At 50.4% G+C, this 19,644-nt stretch overlaps 1 protein-coding gene across 1 annotated transcript in view; it reads left to right on the top strand.

Annotated features, from left to right (window-relative positions):
* TGFA (transforming growth factor alpha) overlaps positions 1-19,644 on the top strand; it is a gene marked incomplete at both ends in the record, with an annotated part of 102,742 nt that overhangs the window by 22,250 nt on the left and 60,848 nt on the right. Inside the window, one exon of the mRNA XM_082672752.1 lies at positions 13,790-13,843. Within this exon, the coding sequence (XP_082528878.1) occupies positions 13,790-13,843 (54 nt within the window). The remainder of the gene's footprint in view (positions 1-13,789; positions 13,844-19,644) is intronic.

Below are 19,644 nucleotides of genomic sequence, written 5' to 3'. Positions count from 1 at the left end.
CACTTAGGAACATGCATTTAAGTTTCCTTCGTGTCTTTTTGTGGCTTGAGAGCTCGTTTTTTATTGCTGCATAATAGTCCATTGTCTGAACGTCCCACAGCTTATCCGTTCACCTGCTGAAGGATGTCTTGGTTACTTCCGAGTTTGGGTAATTGTGAATAAAGCTGCTCTAAGCATTTGTATGCAGCTTTCTGTGCGTGTGTGTGGACATACGTTTTCAATCATTCGGGTAAATACCAAGATGCTCGATTGCTGGACCCTATGGTAAGACTATGTCTGGTTTTGTAAGAAACCGCCAAACTGTCCTCCAGAGTGGCTGTACCATTTCATCGGCTTGTTCTGGTTCCTGCACCACTTTCTTTTAGAGGAGGCTGATTTTCCTGGGCAGTGCTTCAGAAATACGCCGAATGTTCCAGGGATGCCGCACACATTCTTCTTTCCGTCATCTTCCTCTTGCGCGAGCTAAACCATCCTAGCAGAAAACGTCCTCTTCCCTCCCTCTTTTCTTTTGCTTCGCACCTCTACCCTCCCTGCCAAAAGTCAATGAGGGGAGTAGGGGAAGGGCAGAAGCAGGGTTGGTAGGGGAGAATTACCGTGCTTCCCCAGGGTTTTTGTGTCTTCCTTTAAAATGATTTAAGTTGATACTACTAAAAGGTACGTGTTGCTCTTCACTCAAAACTGTGGGGTCAGGTGTACCTTATTCCTCACTGGTTTGTCTCCAGTCAGTACATGAGACTCTTCCCATACGACTAAGTGCTTTGGGGGCATTCGCTGAACAGCTTTGCCATATGTGGCCAGAAGAACATACACTGGCCAAAGGGAAATACGTCAGGGGCCCTAAAATCAGTGCACCAAGAGACAGTTGCCTGCCTCACCCCTCCTGCAGTTCCCTCCCACTCCAGGCTCCCAGGGGTCTGCTTGGAGCCCCATGACTACAAATCCCCGGGAGCAGGTTTGCTGATGACTTGTCGATCTTGTTACTTTATAGGTAGGCTTCCTATTGTGCAACCCAGATGCTTCAGGTTATTATAGAGAGGCGGACAGATGAACAGAGAATGGAGGGAATCGCTGAATGGGGAAGGGAGCTTCCCAGTTTCCTGAGGGCAGGCTGACCCCACAGTCCTGCTCTCCTGAGCCACCCTGTCCATTCCTGTGACTGCCGGCTTGTTCCATCTCCCCTGAGTTTAGGGTGCTTCTGCCCGCGTGCCTTTGGAGGCTGAATGACCTGTGGCTGAAGGGACTTTCCCTGCTGGGGTCTGGAATTTCTCAACAAGGTGCACTGTTAGCGTCTTAGGCAGGACAAAGCCCTGTGCATCGCAGCAGTTTAGCCTCCCTGCTCTCACCCATTAAATACCAAGAGAGCCCCTCACGTCATTGTGACAATCAAAGCTACCCCACCTGTTACCATATGCCCCCAGGAGGCCCTGCCAGCAATGAGAACCCCTGGGCTAGGGGTGGTTTGGTCAGGGTCTCCTAGTTAAAAGGGGTCACTCTCAGTGCCTCTTGCCCACTCCTCATCCGGGCCCTTCTCAGCAGCTGGTACCTGCTGTTTTTACCCACACCCTTTTTCATCTACTCTCCCCTCTTCCTCCTCCTGCCCTCACTTCCAGGGCCCAAGGAGAAGAACGTAGACATTTTTCCAGCCTGCAGTGTGATGTGGGGTTTCAAGAACTTCAGGGTGTTTTCCCTTAACTCTTGAAAATCTGGGCTTCTGAGGATTTGTTTTCTCCATTTGAACCCTGCTTCTCACTCAGTGGTCCTCACGCAGTCAAGTGAGTTCTCCTAAGGGGTGTTCTGTGGTCAGCCCCGAGAACACAGAACATGATGGAAGCCTGACGGTGGCGATTAGCATTGGCGCGGCACTGTCCCCTCCGTCCAACCCTCCCCCAGCCCCCAAGGCTGACGCTGCATTGATCTGAAATTCGGCCAAGTCATACTGGTATTTATCTTGGCTCAAACCCCACGCCTCGTCATGCCTTCTACAGAGGGGTCCCAGGGAAGGGATGAGTTTGTCATCACCCAGCTATTCACATGGAGGAAATGGGGCAGAGTTCAAGGATTGCTTATTTTTTTTTACCTCCCCGCTCGTAGCCTACTTCCAAGCCACTAGCGGTGAGTGATGTGTACATAGGGCCTTGACAGAGCTGAGGGATGGGCCTGGCTTTGTTGGGGCTGCCAAGAGGCTAACTCTGCTGGGCTGAGGTCCACACAGGCAGAGCCACTGCTGACCCTGGGCCCGGAGGGTGGTAATTATGGGGACACCACAAGGCCAGGGGGAGCTGGCATGGGGCCAGTGGGCCTCCACGAAGCGGGAGGGGGCTTGGTGTTTGATTTCTGCAATTCCCGGCAGCCGAGGAGCCCGGGCCCTGCAGGTGGTGTCCTTGCATCTACCACTTGATCCCGGCCCGTCTCAGGTCCACTCTCCCGCCCCTCCTTTCCTCTGGGACTCTGGGAAAGTCGAGCGTGGCCCTCGGCGCTGACACCTTTACTCCTCAAGTCAGTGTCAGTCGGCTGCAACGGGGTCGCGAGCACCTCCGCACAGCTTCCTGTGGCCTCGGAGCTCAGCCCTGGTAGAGCCTGTTGGTGATTCAGCAGCCGGGAAACTCCAGGAGGGCTCGGCGATACTCGCCCTGCTGCCCTGCAGTGCCTGGCGGGGGCCCTCGGCCAGCCAGCATGGGAGCGGGGCCTGTAGAAGAGGAAGTTTGACTCAGTCGCCAGCCCTGGTCCAGATCTCTGATAAACCCTCAGCTCTGCGTCCTCCTAACGAGAAAGGGCGGGGCACAGATGGGAGCGAGCACAGGGCCCGCCTCGCCCAGAGGAGATGCTTTGTGCATCCTGGTTAACTTACTGTTTGGCAAAGATATTTTGCTCCTGTGTGCTGTTTGCTTTGTAGGAGGGGGTCCGCTCAGACCACCGGATCAGTAGGCAGCACTGTTCTGTAAGGCTTGGACGTGGGTGGGTGCTGGGGAGAGCAGAGAGGAAGATATGTACGTAGCAGTGTGAGGGGTTGCATCACACCTGCCAGGCCTCAGAAACAAAGGTTTCTCAACAGGGCAGCACCCACCCCCTCCTGCAAGGGTCTCTGTGGATTTTTTATTTAGTCATTTCTTTTTTGCGTGTTTTCCAGAAGTCAGGATGAGCGTGCCACCTCCTTTTATAGCTGCATTGCTTCTCTGATGCCTGTGCATGTGGTTTAAGTCTTGGGCATTTATTAGGACCTGGACTCTCAAGAGCCCAAAGCAGTTTGCAAATCTTCTCATTTGGCCTTTGAAGTGTGGAAAGCAAGATAGTCATCTGTTCTCCTAAGTCAGAGATGGTGGGAAAAGAGGTCTGGGCCTGGGGGCTGCAAAGAAGTGAGGTCAGGGCAGCCTGAGGGTTTTCCAGGCAGGAGAGAGCGAGTGAGAATATTTAAGAGGCCTGGGCCAGGTGGACACATTTGGGTGGAGCAAAGGACTTGAATAGCGAGCGTGGGAGAGGCTCCCAGGACACAGGTGAGTGTGTTTGCTTCAACCGTATCTTCTTGCTTTCTCATAAAGATTTCAGGAAAAACTGACAAAATAAGTTAAGGGTGTAAAACATTTCGGGGGTCATCTCATCAGGTGACCAAACGACTCAGGATCATCTTGGCATGATCTTGGTTCAGCAGACTTACTCCAGGCTCAGGAGAAGGGCGATGCTTCCCCATCCTGCGTGGTCTTCTCTATATTCTAGTGAGACTCGTTAACTAGGATTGAAAGAGAAGAGGCACCTTAACTCAGCACCCGACTGAATGATGGTGCAGCCTGACTTCTATAATGGAGTTCGGTGTGATGGTTTCTAAGGGTTGGAAGAATTATTCCTCCCAAGACGAGTACATTGCAGAGGTTGTGAGAGAGGGGCCTTTGAGTCCCTCCCCTATCTCTGCAACCTCTAGAGCAGTCTCTGCCACGTAGTGGGTGCTCAGTAAACACTGTTGAATGAGTGAATGCCAGGTTTCCGTGTTCTCCAACTCCACTGAAATCAGAAAAAGAACCGACACTGAGAGAGGTGTAGCTGGGGGAGAAGTGAGGGGGGAATTCCAGGGGGTCGGTGGGTTTTCCCACTCCCCACCTGTACACTGTCAGTACTCACCCCCCTCCAACTCTGTTTTCAAGCTGGTGACCTCTTAGAGAAATCCAGTTCAACATACACGTATCTAAACCCTAAGTAGGTGCCTGGCATTGCACCAGGTGTGAGGGTAGAGATGAGCAGGACACGGCTGCCGACCTCGCTGGCGGGGAGGGGTGAGACGTGAGAACTTCTTAACTACAAGGTGGGATGTCATAAGGACGGCACTGAGGAAGAAGTGATTGGTTCTGACACTGGAGCGAGGCTTTCAGAGGCAAATTTGTTTACAGGTAGAGGAAGGGGCTGGCTGACTCAGAGAGCAGCATCGAAATGGACACTCTCAGTCATAGCAGCGACCACATGTTGCATGGTTGTGACGGGCCACTCCATGTATTACACGTTTCTCCGGAGTCCCCTCACTCAGTCTTTACGGTAACCCTGTAAAGTGGGAGACCACTATCGTTATCTCTTTTTCATAGCGGAGGAATCCGAGACTCAGGCAACTAAGCAAAGGTCACACAGCTGCAAGGACTCGAGTCAGAACCCTAGTGGCGTGAGCCCCAAGGCACCAAGCTGCGTGAAGACAGGTCGTGTGCAGGGAAGGGGGACAGTGCCAGGAGGCTGGTGCCTAACAGGAGCGGGTGGGAGGAGCCAGATGGAAATGGGGTTGGGGACCGGGTTATGCCCCTGAAATCTCTGCTTGGGACTTCGTGACTGGGGGAGGGGGCTCTGTGAGCGGGGTTTAGAGGGAAGGAGTCTGATGGCCCAGAAGTGCTCTGGAAGCTCACTTCTGGCAGCAGGAGCAAAGGTGAAAAAGCTGTTGTCAGGAAAACCAGTCAGGCGACTCTTGTGATAGCCCAGGAGAGATGACGAGGCTGAACTGGGGCAGTGGGGATGCAGGGGGATGGATGAGGTGGAGGCAGGACGTGTAGGAGACCTTGGCTTGGATACCGGGTAAAGGAGAGGCAGGGCTCGATGACAGCTGTCGGGTCTTCAGCCCCACCTAGAACGAAGGAGGAGGAGTGGAACGGTCAGGAGACAGGTGAGCTTACTTTGGAACACGACATTTGAGGAGCACGCCTCTGGAGAGGGGTCCGGATCGGAGGTGGTGCGTGGGACCAGGAAGTGGGCGGGTGTCTATGGGAACATGGGGTTTCTGTGTTGGCTTCCGCAGCCCATACTCATCTGCCTTCGATGTAGTATGGAAGAGTCCATTTTCCTCCGACTCTGCGTACACCATTTTATTTTATTTAGTCCTTGCAGTAGTCACGTGAGGAAGTGTTATCCTTATTTATGGATGAGGACACAGAGGCTCAGCGAGGTTAGATAACTTAGCCAAGGTCCCACAGCTGAGTGGCAGAGCCGGGATTTGAACGAAGGCCTGACGGCAAGGCTCCTTTCTGCTCTGCCATAATAGACCCTGAGTCAGGAATAGAAAGTGGTACAGGCTTGCAATGCAGGCACCCATCCGCCTGACTCTTTCACCTCCCCATCCTGCAGGTTCATTCTGAATACTTGAGGTTTTCCCATCCACAATACCCATGAGCATTCAGGTAACACTGGCTTATTTTCCACAATGTCATAGTTATGAGGTATTGCCTTAGACGCATCAAGTTGGGCTTTGCTGCTTGTGGCCACCCAGGGGTCATTAGGAAGGGTCCCAAGCTCACTGACCCAAGAACATTCCTCATGGACGATAAACTCGGAATATATTATCAAGCCAGTGTCAAGACTGCACTGAAGGGCTTCCCTGGTGGCGCAGTGGTTAAGAATCCACCTGAATGCTGGAGACACGGGTTCGAGCCCTGGTCCGGGAGGATCCCACGTGCCACGGAGCAACTAAGCCCATGCACCACAACTACTGAGCCTGCGCTCTAGAGCCCGCGAGCCACAACTACTGAAGCCCGCATACCTGGAGCCCGTGTTCCGCAACAAGAGAAGCCACCACAATGAGAAGCCTGCACACCGCATCGAGGAGTAGCCCCCGCTCTCTGCAACTAGAGAAAGCCCGTGCACAACAACAAAGACCCAACGCAGCCAAAAATAAATTAAAAAAAAAAAAAAGAGAAAAGACTGCATTGAAAATGTAGAAATGAAAAGTGCCCTTTTAGGTTGCGGTTTTCGGATCTCTCCCATCTTCTGATATTTGATGGAAGTGCCAAGCTAAATGGAAAGACAAAATTACTGTAAACCGAGCACATCACTGAGATAAGCACACGCAGCCTGCATCTTGCCTGATCCTTCTTCAAGGCGAGGGATCCACCTACAAAGCATTGGAATGAGGCCAAGTATGTCCCCACCCCCCTTCCCCAGATAGCTGGTTGAAGAAGATGCACAGCCCCATATTGTCCCAGAAGTTAAGGACTGGGCTGATCTTCTGGCCCAGCTCTGTCATTTAAACGTAAGGAGCCCAAGATTGAGAGGTGAAGGGACTTGCTAAAGGTGACACCATTCACGAATGACCCTAGTCCCTGGACCCCTTGGTAGCCTGCATATCCCAGTACATCTGGCTTAGATCCAGAAGAGGAGGAGGTGGACTTTTCTAGCATGTCTGTGTTCTTTGGCTGCACTTCATAGGGTAAGGGGAAGCAAAGGGGGGCCAGCTGGGCCCTGTAACATGAGCCTGCAGTGTCTGTCACTCACAAGCTGGATGACCTTGGGCAGGTGACTTCATCTCGTGTACCTCCACTTTCTCACCTCTGAAATGGGAGCACAAATAGTACCTACTTCCTAGGACTGGCTTTGAGTATTGAATGAGATGATGCAGGGCATGTCATAAGTGCTCAAATGTTGCTGCTATTATTGTTAATAACGCCGTCAGCCACAACAATAATTATGGCTGGACGGTGTGAGGAGGGAGCTCAGAAGACCAATCAGGCGCTGGTGGTCTTCCCTCTACCACCCGCCACTGACATACAAGTGTCTTCTCAGTTCATGTATCCAATGTGGGGCTGTTTGGGCACAGGGTCAGAACCTCACTTGGGTGGGTTTGTAACTGAGAGCTGCCCTCTCCCTGCAGAGTTGGTTTCTTTGCTCTGTGTGTCTGGACTCGCCACCTGAAACACAGCACTAACCATTTCAAATAATTTCTCGATAAGATTCTCCTTGGGTAGCAGAATCCAATCTGTGTTTTGAAAGCAGAGTTCCAGATGCTGGGATGGTGAAAGAAAGAGCCCTCTGTCCCATGAGCCCATTGGCCTAAGGTGATTCATTCCCGTGTCACATATTTCTAAACCCTCCTTGCCTTCCCCTGAGCTGTCCTAATCCCGTCTGGCCAGTTCCTCCACAAATTCCTCTGCTGCTTTGCCTGCCATCCTCTGAAGCCAGTGTAACTGGTGTCTCTGTAAGTAGGAGCACTTGTGAACTGCCAGCTCTTCCTTGGAGAGAAATGCTGCACTGGGGCGATGGGGATGCCTCGTGGCTGCTTTCGACCATGGCATTTATGGATATTCTCGAAGGCAGGGCAGGCCCGGGTGTCCTGGTTCTACCAGCTTCCCTCCTTGTCCCTGCCTGCAGTGTGTTCCCTTTTTCTTTCTTCCAAATCAGTTCTGACCCTGAAGCCAGCATCTGCATCTTCACTTGGCTATCAAACCTCTTGCATTTACTTTTATTTATTTATTTATTTTTTTGCAGTATGTGGGCCTTTCACTGTTGTGGCCTCTCCCGTTGCGGAGCACAGGCTCCAGAGGCGCAGGCTCAGCGGCCATGGCTCACGGGCCCAGCCGCTCCGCCGCATGTGGGATCTTCCCGGACCGGGGCACGAACCCGTGTCCCCTGCATCGGCAGGCGGACTCTCAACCACTGCGCCACCAGGGAAGCCCTAAACCTCTTGCATTTAAAAATACTGATAAAGTCACAAATATTGCAGTTTTTGCTATGCAGTTAAAAATCCTGCCATGTTTGCAGATGAAATTCAGATGTTGGAGTATAATTCATAAGAAAAGATACCTTAGAACCTGGTACCAGAAGATACCAGCAGGCCCTGGGTTCCCCGTGACCCATTTCCATATACTTTTGTGCCCTATATGGCTGTCCATGAGTGTCACCTGAAGACCTCATGCTGAGATGCAGGATTCTCACCTTCTAGGCACCACCCTCACTTCCTGAGCTCCTGTTCTGTCCCTTATGACCCTGCGGCCCCAAGCATGGCAGGAGAGGAAGGGGGGATCCTGGCTACCCTCCAAACACCCACACTCCCTTCTGCCTCTCTCACCTGATTCCTGCCCCTCTCGTCTGCATTAGCGCTTTCTCCATAGGCCTTTGCTCACCATCTCTAAATCCAAGGCATCCTTTTTTTTTTTTTAACATCTTTATTGGAGTATAATTGCTTTACAAAGGTGTGTTAGTTTCTGCTTTATAACAAAGTGAATCAGGTATGCATACACATATATCCTCATATCTCTTCCCTCTTGCGTCTCCCTCCCTCCCACTCTCCCTATCCCACCCCTCTAGGTGGTCACAAAGCACTGAGCTGATCTCCCTGTGCTCTGCGGCTGCTTCCCTAGCTATCTGTTTTACATTGGGTAGTGTATATATGTCCATGCCACTCTCTCACTTCATCCCAGCTTACCCTCCCCCCTCCCCGTGTCCTCAAGTCCATTCTCTAGTAGGTCTGCGTCTTTATTCCCATTCTGCCCCTAGGTTCTTCATGACCATTTTTTTTTTAGATTCCATATATATGTGTTAGCATACAGTATTTGTTTTTCACTTTCTGACTTACTTCACTCCGTAAGACAGACTCTAGGTCCATCCACCTCACTACAAATAACTCAATTTCGTTTCTTTTATGGCTGAGTAATATTCCATTGTATATATGTGCCACATCTTCTTTATCCATTCATCTGTCGATGGACACTTAAGTTGCTTCCATGTCTTGGCTATTGTAAATAGAGCTGCAATGAACATTGGTGTACATGTCTCTTTTTGAATTATGAATTTTTGAATTATGGTTTTGAATTATGAATTTTTGAATTATGGTTTTCTCAGGGTGTGCCCGAATGGAGATTGCAGAGAGAGCCCAGGGCACTGGGTCGTATGGTAGTTCTATTTTTAGTTTTTTAAGGAACTTCCATACTGTTCTCCATAGTGGCTGTATCAGTTTACATTCCCACCAACAGTGCAAGAGCGTTCCCTCTTCTCCACACCCTCTCCAGCATTTATTGTTTGTAGACATTTTCATGATGGCCATTCTGACTGGTATGAGGTGATACCTCATTGTGATTTTGATTTGCATTTCTCTAATGATTAGGATTAAAGACGTAAATGTAAGGCCAGACACTATAAAACTCTTAGAGGAAAACATAGGCAGAATACTTTATGACATAAATCACAGCAAGATCCTTTTTGACCCACCTCCTAGAGAAATGAAAATAAAAACAAAAATAAACAAATGGGACCTAATGAAACTTAAAAGCTTTTGCACAGCAAAGGAAACCATAAACAAGATGAAAAGACAACCCTCAGAATGGGAGGAAATATTTGCAAATGAAGCAACTGACAAAGGATTAATCTCCAAAATTTACAAGCAGCTCATGCAGCTCAATATCAAAAAAACAAACAACCCAATCCAAAAATGAGCAGAAGACCTAAATAGACATTTCTCCAAAGAAGACATACAGATTGCCAACAAACACATGAAAGAATGCTCAGCATCATTAATCATTAGAGAAATGCAAATCAAAACTACAATGAGGTATCACCTCACACCAGTCAGAATGGCTATCACCAGAACAGCTGATTTATACAGTGGAGTAGGTAGGAGCAAATGCTGGCTGTAGCAGAGGCCAGAGCAGGGAGGGCATGGTCAGCTCTGCTGGGGTGACTGGGGCCCTGAGAATGCTTCTTCCAGGCTGGGGCCCTAGAGCTGAATGTCCACAGAGGAGGCGAGGCAGTCAGTAGGCCAACAGGTGATGGGTGGAGGGTGTCCCGTGCTGAAGGTGCAGCCGGGTCCCAGTCCCGTGCCTGAGTGAAGGCGTGCATGGAGGGGGCACCCTGCTCTGTGGCCTGGGGGTGAGGAGTGCCCAGCGTCCATCAGCAGCTGTTCCCATTGGCCCAGAGGTGGGTGGGCTTCACAATGGCCCGGTCCTGTGAGCTTACCAGATAAGTAGGCTAGCCTTTCTCTTGACATTCTTCCTGTTGGAAACGTCTGTCTGCATTCCAAACAGCTGAATTATAAGCACTGCAGCCCTTGTCCTTCCTGGAGGGCAGCCTGGGTTCCCACTCTACCTCAAGGAGCGGGGTCCGCCTTTCATAAGGTCTTTATTCCGTTGTATGTGGTTTTCCCCTCACCACCACCCCCTTTCCTTTTTAAAGTTCACGATGCAGGGATTCCCCTCTTTGGAGCTATTTAAACAGAAACAGGGTGCTGGCAGGAGCAGCCCAGAAGGGATTCCTGGCCCAGAGGGAGGCTGGCTGGGTGGCCCTGCGGCAGGCGAGGTCCGGCTTTGAACCTCAGGCAAGAGACACCTGTGGCTGCCAAGCCTCCGTCTGGAGTGTGTGTCGTCTCCCCGGAGCTGCTGACTGTGGCGCTGTCCCCGGGCCTGTACTGTCCCCATCCAGGTGCTCCAGGGAAGGATTTCCTTCCTGTCCTTCTGATGAGCCTCGGAGCCTGCCAAGTCCACATGTTTCTGGAAGGCCTGTGCACAGCCCGGGGGTGGGGGCTGGCAGTCTGGGCAGCTGGGCTTACGAATACTAGGCTACAGGGAGTCTGGACAGTCACACCCTTGACCCTTCTCGGCAGACCTCACTCGTAGTGGGGGAATTGGAGGCAGTGGGAGTATCCCAAGAGGTAACTGATGTAGCTTCTGGAAAAGACGGATCAACCTGGAGGCTAAGCCTGCTGAATCTGTTGTCTGGACTCATTTGGGGGTTGTCACTGGTAAACACACACCTTCCAGTGTGTCATGACAGGCTGTGGTCAGAAGGACTGGTGTTTGGGGTGGTAATTAAACACTGTCTTGGGCACAGGAGTTGAACAGACTTGAATTTGAATTTGGCTGCAGGAGCTTGGGCAAACTTCTCGACCTCTCCAAGCTTCAGTTTCCTCATCTGTAAAACCGGATGTTTCCATGGGCTGGACCAGACGGCAGGGAGGCCAGGAGGTGCCCTGTATCATGGGTTATCGTGAGGACTAAGTAAGATAATGCATGTAAAAGCCGAGTGGTGGGCCTGAGAGTGGCACCTGTCCAATAAGGGGTATCCGCCCACGTGAGAACTGAAAGAGGCCTGACCCTGTCGTTTTGGTCTGGGACCCTCTAGTGAAGGGAAAGCAAAGGCCTCGCCTCCCATCCCAGGGCCTCAACTGCAGTTGTGCCCGAATGGAGACTGCAGAGAGAGCCCAGGGCGCTAAAACGTTTTTCCATGGGAACGTGAGGGTATAGAAAGGAACGATTCTTCTCCTATTGCTCAAATTATGAATAAAAACCCAGTGTCTTTCATCTGTGGGACATGGTGGTTTTGTAAACTCTAATTAGTTCCCAAGACATCTTTGCAAGTTGGCAGCTGCGGACTCCCAGTGAGGAGCAGAGGGGGCAAGGGGACTCACCCCGAGTCTGCGGGAGCCCCCCTCCACACACCCTGCCGACTGGTAAGCATCTCTGTCCCGGCTGGAGTTGGACAGTATTCGCTTTCTTGTTCTGGTTTTGCTGAAGCAGAGGTCACCGTGGAGCCCAGGAACTATACTGACTGACAGGATATAGGGCCGGGGAGGGAGATGGGAAGGTCATTCACTCGTTCAGGGACCGTTTGTGACAGGCCATGGGCACTTTCTGTCGAGAGGTGTGCAAAGCATCCCCGAGTCGTTCCTTTTGGTACCACAGGTCACGGGCCACCTTTGGCCCAGAGTGGTTTGCGGTGGTCAGCAAAATCAGATTGTGACAGGTCCGCAGCTGACAGTGAGAAACCTCTAAGACTTTTTCTGGCTTTGGTAGGAAAGCCTCGTTTTGACGCTTGGTGTGCGGATTACAAACTGGGCTTTTTAGATGTGTCCAGGGGAACCCTAAGACCATGCTTCCAAAGTTAGTGTCTGTTGAGCAGCAAGAAAGAATTGCACGGGGCAGATGTGTGATTTTACTAACTTTCTCTCCTTGTCGCCCACTGTCAACTGGTCTCCCCCAACCCAACTCCAGCACAAACGTCTGGTTCAACACTCTGTAGGAGTATTTGGGAAATCCATGCCAAGCCTGCAGTAAAAGCGGTCTGAAGTTTTTGAGATGTTTCTCATGTCAAAGGCCTCAAGGAAAGTCGTGAGCAGATTGCCATATCTGTTCCAAGCGTGTTTCTCCCTTGAGAGTCAAGGGCTGGTGTGTCGACACTCTGAGGGATAGGAGAAAGGAGCCCTCACAGCCTGCACGGCGGGGGGCGAGCTGGTCCTGAGCATTGGGGTAGGGGTCACAGCGCAGAAGTGTTTGCCTGTTTTCTCTGCCGCCTCTGGGCTAACCTGCAGGCGGCCCAGCCTGTTAGCATGGCCACCACGGCGTCTTTTTGCAGTTTGGTTTTAGGAAGTCATTCTAACTTAATTCATGCTGATTGCACAACTCAGAGAGGTTCCTTTTTCATCAGAATTTTGCTGCTCTGTTTCCTGAAACCTCTGGTACTGTAACATGCTGGCATATAAGGTCATCTGCTGGCAGGGGCAGTTTCACAGGTGGTCACAGGATCTCCTGCTCAGGTGGGCCCTGGGCTTGGGGGGCTAACGCCGCTGCCTCTGTGCAGCTGCAGTCTTGAAATTCTTAACAGTTTTCTCTTTGCATTTGTATCTTGTAAATGAAGTTCAATGGGGCCTTGGGGTGTGCACCGGGGAGGACTTGGGCCTTTTGCCTCCTGTGGTCCCACCTACCGTCACCTCCCTGCCTCCCCTGGGTGGGTTCTCACCCCTGCCACCTGGGGCCTGGACACAAGAAAGGCTGGGGTGAGGTGTGCACACCCCACGGCATCCTGAGCAGGGCATGCTGGTAGCTGCCCCATCCTGGGCTGGCAGCCCCACTGCGTTTCTGTGGATGACTGACTCCCCTCCCCCCATCCAGGTTGCCAGGGTGGATATTGCAACACCTTTACGGGTCACCTGCCCACCTTGGGTTGGGGCGACTGGTTTCTGGGAAGAAGAAACCCCTGACTAGGCTCCCCTGCCCCCAGCTGGATTGCACACATCCATCCCGCCGCTGGGGGAGGGGAAACGCGGCAGACCGGGGTCACGTGCGCACCTGTGCACTGTCGCAGGGGCCCAGGGTGCCTCTGAGGAGCTGTGCTCACCCTGCAAGTCTCCAAGACCAGAAAGAGCAAATAAAAAACATCACGACATGCTCAACAGTGTGTCAGTACTTAAAGCCACCGAACTGTACACTTAAAGACGGTTAAGATAGTAACTTCTGTGTATGTTTGACCACAAGAAAAATATTTATAAGGTGTTTTTAAAAAGACAGAAACAAGAAACATCATGACAAGTGTTGACAGAGAGACCAGGAAAGGAAGGGAAAAGCTTGATATTAACTTAGAGTGCCCATTAGATAGGCACTTTTTTCCCTGCATTTTGGACAGAGGGTCCCACGTCTTCACTTTGCACTGAGCTCCCCGAAGTATGTCACCAAGCCTGCCGTTGGCCACCTTGTGAAACTACCAACTCTCCCTTGTGAGGGCCCACTCTCGAAGCCTGAGTTCATGGGCTGCTGGCCAGACTCTCACCTGTCCTCTCTTCTTCCCCTCACAGGTCTTCTGTTGGCTGTGTGCCAGGCCCTGGCGAACAGTACGTCCGCTCTGAGTGGTGAGTCCCATCCCCTTGGTGTGGGGTGGTGTGCAGAGCATTGCATGGCGGCAGACCCTGGCTGCCTTGTGGAGCCTGAGCTCTAAGCTTCCTCCCGGGGCTCCTGGCCGCTGAGCTCCTGCACAGCTGTCCCTTGCACCCTCTCTGTCCTCTGTGCCAGGGGCCCAGGGAGTGCCCCTGGGAGGTCTTAACTGCTGGCCTCAGGGCTTGCCCTCTCCCTTCTCTGATCAGACAATCACTGTGGGCAGGGGTGCCGGAAAGCAGAGCCCGCTCGACCCATAAGCTGGGAACCGTCACATTATAAACCATCTAAAGAAGAACCCAGATTCCTAAACCCTTTTGTCTCCTTCTGCCTGGTGATTTTGTTCAGTTTTTTTTCCAGTTTATCTTTTGACATTTGTAGTCATATTTCCCTGGTTTTGTTTGCAAGATCCTCGATCAACAGATTGGAAAGTTGGGAAACGTGGGAGGAAAACCATTCACGGGCAGAGGATCACAGAAAGCATCGGCTTCTAGCATTTCTCCATGTGCGCTAATATTTTTATCCAGTTAGTTGGGAAACGTGGGAGGCAAACCCTCCACGGGCAGAGGATCACAGAAAGCATCGGCCTTTAGCATTTGTCCATGTGCGCTAATATTTTTATACAGTTAGTCATGATGAGGAAACTATTTGGATTCCTGCTTTTTAAATTCAAGGTTTGGCGTTGTGCGTTTTTCCATGTTGCTAGAAAGTCTTGAAATTTATCCTTTTAAAATGTCATGATGTTCCATGAAAACGGACCTATGTGGTTTAATTAGGCATGTCCCATGGGATATTTTTGTTGCCTCCAGTTTAAATTATAATGCTACATCTTGATGCCTAGAAGGTGTTTCCTTCTTTTGGATTCTTTCCTGAGGACGTATCTCCAGGAGCAAGGATAAATATATTTATGAACCTTTTAACAAATTGCCAGATAGCTTTCCAAGTGAATTGAGCTGATCTCTATGCCAGCAATGCATGATTCTGCCAGTTTCACTGTTCCCTCGTTGACATGGAGTATGCTCCCATCTGTTGTTGCAGTGGCCCCTGCTGTGTTTCCCTAGTTATCTCAGGGAGGTGCCTGGGCAGGAGGTGGTCCTATGCATTCATAAATTCTCTAACCAACCACACAGTGTCCCTGGTACTTGGCTGTTCTCTTCTTCCAGATCTTTCCATCCAAACACAGTGGAGGTGATGCTGCCACTCCCACTGAGTACCAGTCTCCTCTTGGAGCTGTTATTCTTGATGCACTTGAACCATTAAGGTGTCCAAGCCACTTGGTGGCCCATGTTGCCACAGATGCCTTTCTTCCTCTGTGGTATTCTTTTCTGGGACTCGGGGTAGAAGGATCTGTCCCTCCCAAAGCGGTGCTTTTAGAGTCCAGGGTCTGCCAGAGTTTCCATGAAGTAGTTCTTTCACTTTTTAATTACTTCCCCCGTCACAAAGGGCTCAGATATGGTATATAGGGAGGGGGAGATAGCTTTGTGACTCCCCCATGCTGTTTTCAGAACTGCCCCACCCCCCCTTCTGGGATGCATGTACCCCCCAGGTGCATCTCCAGCCTCTCCTGGTGCTCACTGTAGGACCTGGCGGGCCAAGAGCCGGGGTCTCCTCTAAGTCACTTGCAGGTGACAGTTTGTGGTGATGGCAAATGTTGATGCTACCTCCATGGGGACGGGTACTCCTGGTTATTTTATCCCCTCCTCCCATTGCATCCATTTGTACAAGAGAGGCCTAGGGGATGTCGTACCTCAGCCAATCCCCTCAGGGGCCTGGCGTGGCTCCTGCTGAGGCCCTTTGTGGTTTCACAGGCTCTTCCGGGTAGAAATGGGAAAACCTGGGACATTTATCCAGAGAATGACTGTCCTTGCTGCAGTAGTGACCAACCTCTCTTCCATCTTTCCTTTCTGGACTTGCTTCTGTGAGATAGTCTCAGGTCCTTGTTGATATCAGAGACATACTCTCCCTCATGATGATGTATGTTCAGAAAACAGTAGTTGTGTCCTGCCCTTTTGCACATGACCCTGTAACTGGCTGAGTGCCCCTCTGTAGCCCAGTGTGGTGGGTGAGAGCAGAGGCGGTGCCACGCCTTCTAGTGTCCAGGGGGCCTTGAGATCTTGGAGTTGGTTGGCGATATGTGGAGAAGGGAGGTGGGCTGCCCATCTGGCCTCTGCATTGCTCTCTGTTTGATGGGTTACTTAGCTATGGGACTTGTGCCCCGGAGAGGTTAATGGACTAGTTCTTTCCATGTTTGCTTACTCTCTACCCTACTCCATTGGACCGAGCCATGAGTCCAGAGAGGGCTGGGCTAGTTAGTAGACAAGTCCAAATGGTGATGGCCGTGTCATAGCCACCCCTCCAAGGGCTAGGACTTTGTGACTAAATCAGCCTTGTCTGCTCAACTTCCTCTTCCTTTAGGGTGACATTCCTATCTCCTAGAAGACTCCCCAGGCCCTGGTAGGCCTTGACCATCCCATGCCACCCCGACGCTGTCCTCTCCAGACATGGCTAAAATCCTGCTGTGGGTGCAGCTCAAACTGGGGACAACCCCTGCCAGCCATACTCACTACCCCAGCACTGGGGTATGTGTGTATTTAATTCTTGACTAATTCAGGAAGTAAAACTATTTGTTACTGTTTATAATAGAAATCTTCATACATAGAAAAGAAGAAATAATAGTGAAATCAATCCCCATATACCCAGCTTCAGCAATTAGGACACTCTGCAATTTTTTCTTTCATATGTTCTCTCACCTTTTTGAGTTTTATCTTTGTTGGGATAGTTTAAAACAAAGTCCATTTCACTTGTGAACACTGCTTATATCTAACAGGTAGGAACTTTAAAAACAAAACCCTAGTTCAGTTACACCCACAAAAGCAACGAGAATTCCTTTTTTGTTAGATCCTTAAATATGGAGGGTGGATGATGCCGACTTCAAATCCGTGGGCTTCCTTTAATTTGCATTCCCTTTGTCACACGATGAGACGTTTTAGATTTGTTGTTGTTGTCGTTCTAGATTTTTTTTTTTTCCTCACGTGTTATGCAGGATCTTAGTTCCGCAATCAGGGATCGAACCCGTGCCCCCCCGCAGTGGAACCGAGGAATCTTAACCACTGGAACGCCAGGGAGGTCCCCAATTTTCATTCCCTTTGATGTTTTCATAGTTTTCTTTCTACTTATATTTCCTTTCAGGTCAACAGTGCTTTTGGAAAATGTGCTCATGTATATACTGGGTGACTGACTTCCACATCTGAGTCCCTCCTACAACCCTCATGCTCTGGTTGTTGGTGGGCTCATTTACTAAATCGTCAAACTGTCCATTTAGGTGTGAAGGTGGGTTGTTTTAGGACAGAAGCTATGAGAGCTTCACCCATGGCATAAATATGCAGGTCTCTCCACTCTCAGAGTTGATTGGAATGAGAAGCAGTAATGGACATAAGAAGGTTTTGGTACATCCCTGATTGATGGCGCTGGAGCAAAGGAGTGCAGGCACACTCAGAATTCAGCTCTAACGTTTTGATGGAGAAGCACAGAGAGAAAATTGCAAACCCCATGTGCCAATCAGGAGTAGAATATGAGCTTGAAGGAACAGGGGCTGATCCCACGTGGCTTTCTTGTGCTTTTCCCCCAGAAAAGTTCCATGTTCTCATGACTTCATGGTTGCTCCTGACTTTCTTGTTGAGGTTTCATTGGTTTCTTCCGATCTTCCTTTTTATAAAGCCCCATATGTGGAGGGTAGATGATGCCAGAGGCATGGGAAACTGGCATTATTGTCATCAGTAGATGCTTCTCAGACATCTGCTTTGGGTGGGCCATTGGAGGGATACATGCCTTAGGCTGAAGTTTAGGCATCCTGGGCATTGGGCCCATCTGGTCTGAGTTTTGCCGAGTTCCTGGGCAAGTTATGCATCTGGTTCCTGTTTGGATCGTAGTTTCCTCCTCTGTTGGCCTTGAATCAGAAATCACCTGTGACGTTTTTCACGCGATCACTCTGATGGATAGATAGAGACTACCTGGAAAGCTTTGCTGAGGATTATATGGCTGCCTTCAGACTGTCGGGAAATATGGCAGTGGTCAACTGGCGGTGCCTGCCACAGGCCTCAGATAGGCTGGTGGTAGTGTGACCGCCACGTATCTCATTCTCTTGGAGCTAGGTGCTATTGTACATTCAGGTTCTAACATTATAGTTACTGGACAACTTCTGTGTCCTCGTCCGCACTACACAGGTGAACCCGTAATGAGAGCCTCATAGTGACAGAAGGCAACCACAGCTGACTGCTTAGTGTATGATTTAGAAAATAATTGCTACAAAAGTGAAGTCAGTCGTCTGGGAGTCAGGACAGAAAATCTGTCTCCGGTTGGTTGTCAATGTGTAAAGCGTGCAGAGAAACATTAGCTGGAGGCAAGGTGAGGGTGGCAGGCAGCACCTGCAGCTTAGAGCTTCGCGTCCTCCACAAAGAGTTACAGCCTATCTTCAACGGCCCCTGACACGGGACAGAATGCATCCTGGGTAAGTTGCTGGGTGGCTGCTTGCTTAACCCTCGGAAATGTTGCGTAGTTCCCAGGCTGCCCGTGAGGTTCTCGTGTTTTCGTGAGACTTGCTGTAGTGACCGAGGGGTGTGGTGAGGGCCTTGCTCGGGCACCTGGCTGTCTTCCTTGCACGATCTGGGTCCTCGGGTGGCTCTTTAAACCTCTGAATTCGGCTCCTTCCTCTAGCCTGTGTCTAGTGACCCCCACCGGGAACTGGGCAGTGTTGGAAGCCTTACCTAATTCAGCATCTGGGAGACTTCAGGGGCGATGATAAAAGACCATGGAAAATCCACAGTGCTGTTATTCATGGGGAAGGTCACTCTTATCGACTAGCTTGGGGAGATGGTGGTCAGATTTTGGTGGGGACTTTGGGCTTAACTCTGTTGAGAAGGGCAAGTTTGGGCTGGGAGTGCAGAGGGAGGGCAAATCTGATTATAGGGAGCAGTCTTTGAAGGCGTTACTTGTTTGGAAAACAGGTAGAACATGGGTCAGCCAGCAAGCAAGGGATCTGTTTATTGCTCATCTCACCTAACAAAAGCTTTTCAGAACTGCAAACCACTTCCCCGTTCCATTGTCTGGAGTTTTCCCACGTGGAGCTGAAGTCATTCTAAAATTAGAAAGCTCACGTGTTCTACCCAGGTACGTGGTTCACTGTTCCAAATATGTGTCTGGAGCACAAGAGACTTGGTATGACTTTGTTAGGGGCTAAAGGCACAGACAACCATAGGTGCTGGGACTAGCTCACTTCAGAGGACACTTAGTGGACCGTGGAGCCTCAGGAGAGAGAGAGGGACTCTTTCTCCTTTCCTCATTTTACCTTTGACTTTCTGCAGAGGAAACTGTGCTGGATCAGAGGGATGTTTGCTTGGGGTAGTAGACAGGCCACAGGATGTGGAATCCAGGATTGTAATTCTGACTCACTAGCTGTGTGACATCTGTAGTGCTCTTAAATCTCCTTGAACCCCAGCTGCCCCTCATAAAATTAAGGAGTTGGATTAAGGCAGTCTTTTCAAACTGTGAGTCACAAAATCACTTTAGTGGGTCACAACCAACCTTTTCTAAAAGGAGATCGAATAGTTTAGACTAGAGAATTTCAGAGGGCATTACATGAAGGAAAGTCAGGTAATGTTTCATGATACTGTTGTTGGGGTTATCCATGGATTTATATATTGGCATTCTGCATTCGTTTACTTGTGTAAGCTGCACCCTTACTGCATCCTCTGTAATTTCCATATTTGATTTCTTCAGCGTA

Source organism: Grampus griseus (assembly GCF_964374135.1).
Source record: "Grampus griseus genome assembly, chromosome: 15".
NCBI lineage: Eukaryota > Metazoa > Chordata > Mammalia > Artiodactyla > Delphinidae > Grampus > Grampus griseus.
This window is presented reverse-complemented; position numbering and strand designations above follow the sequence as displayed.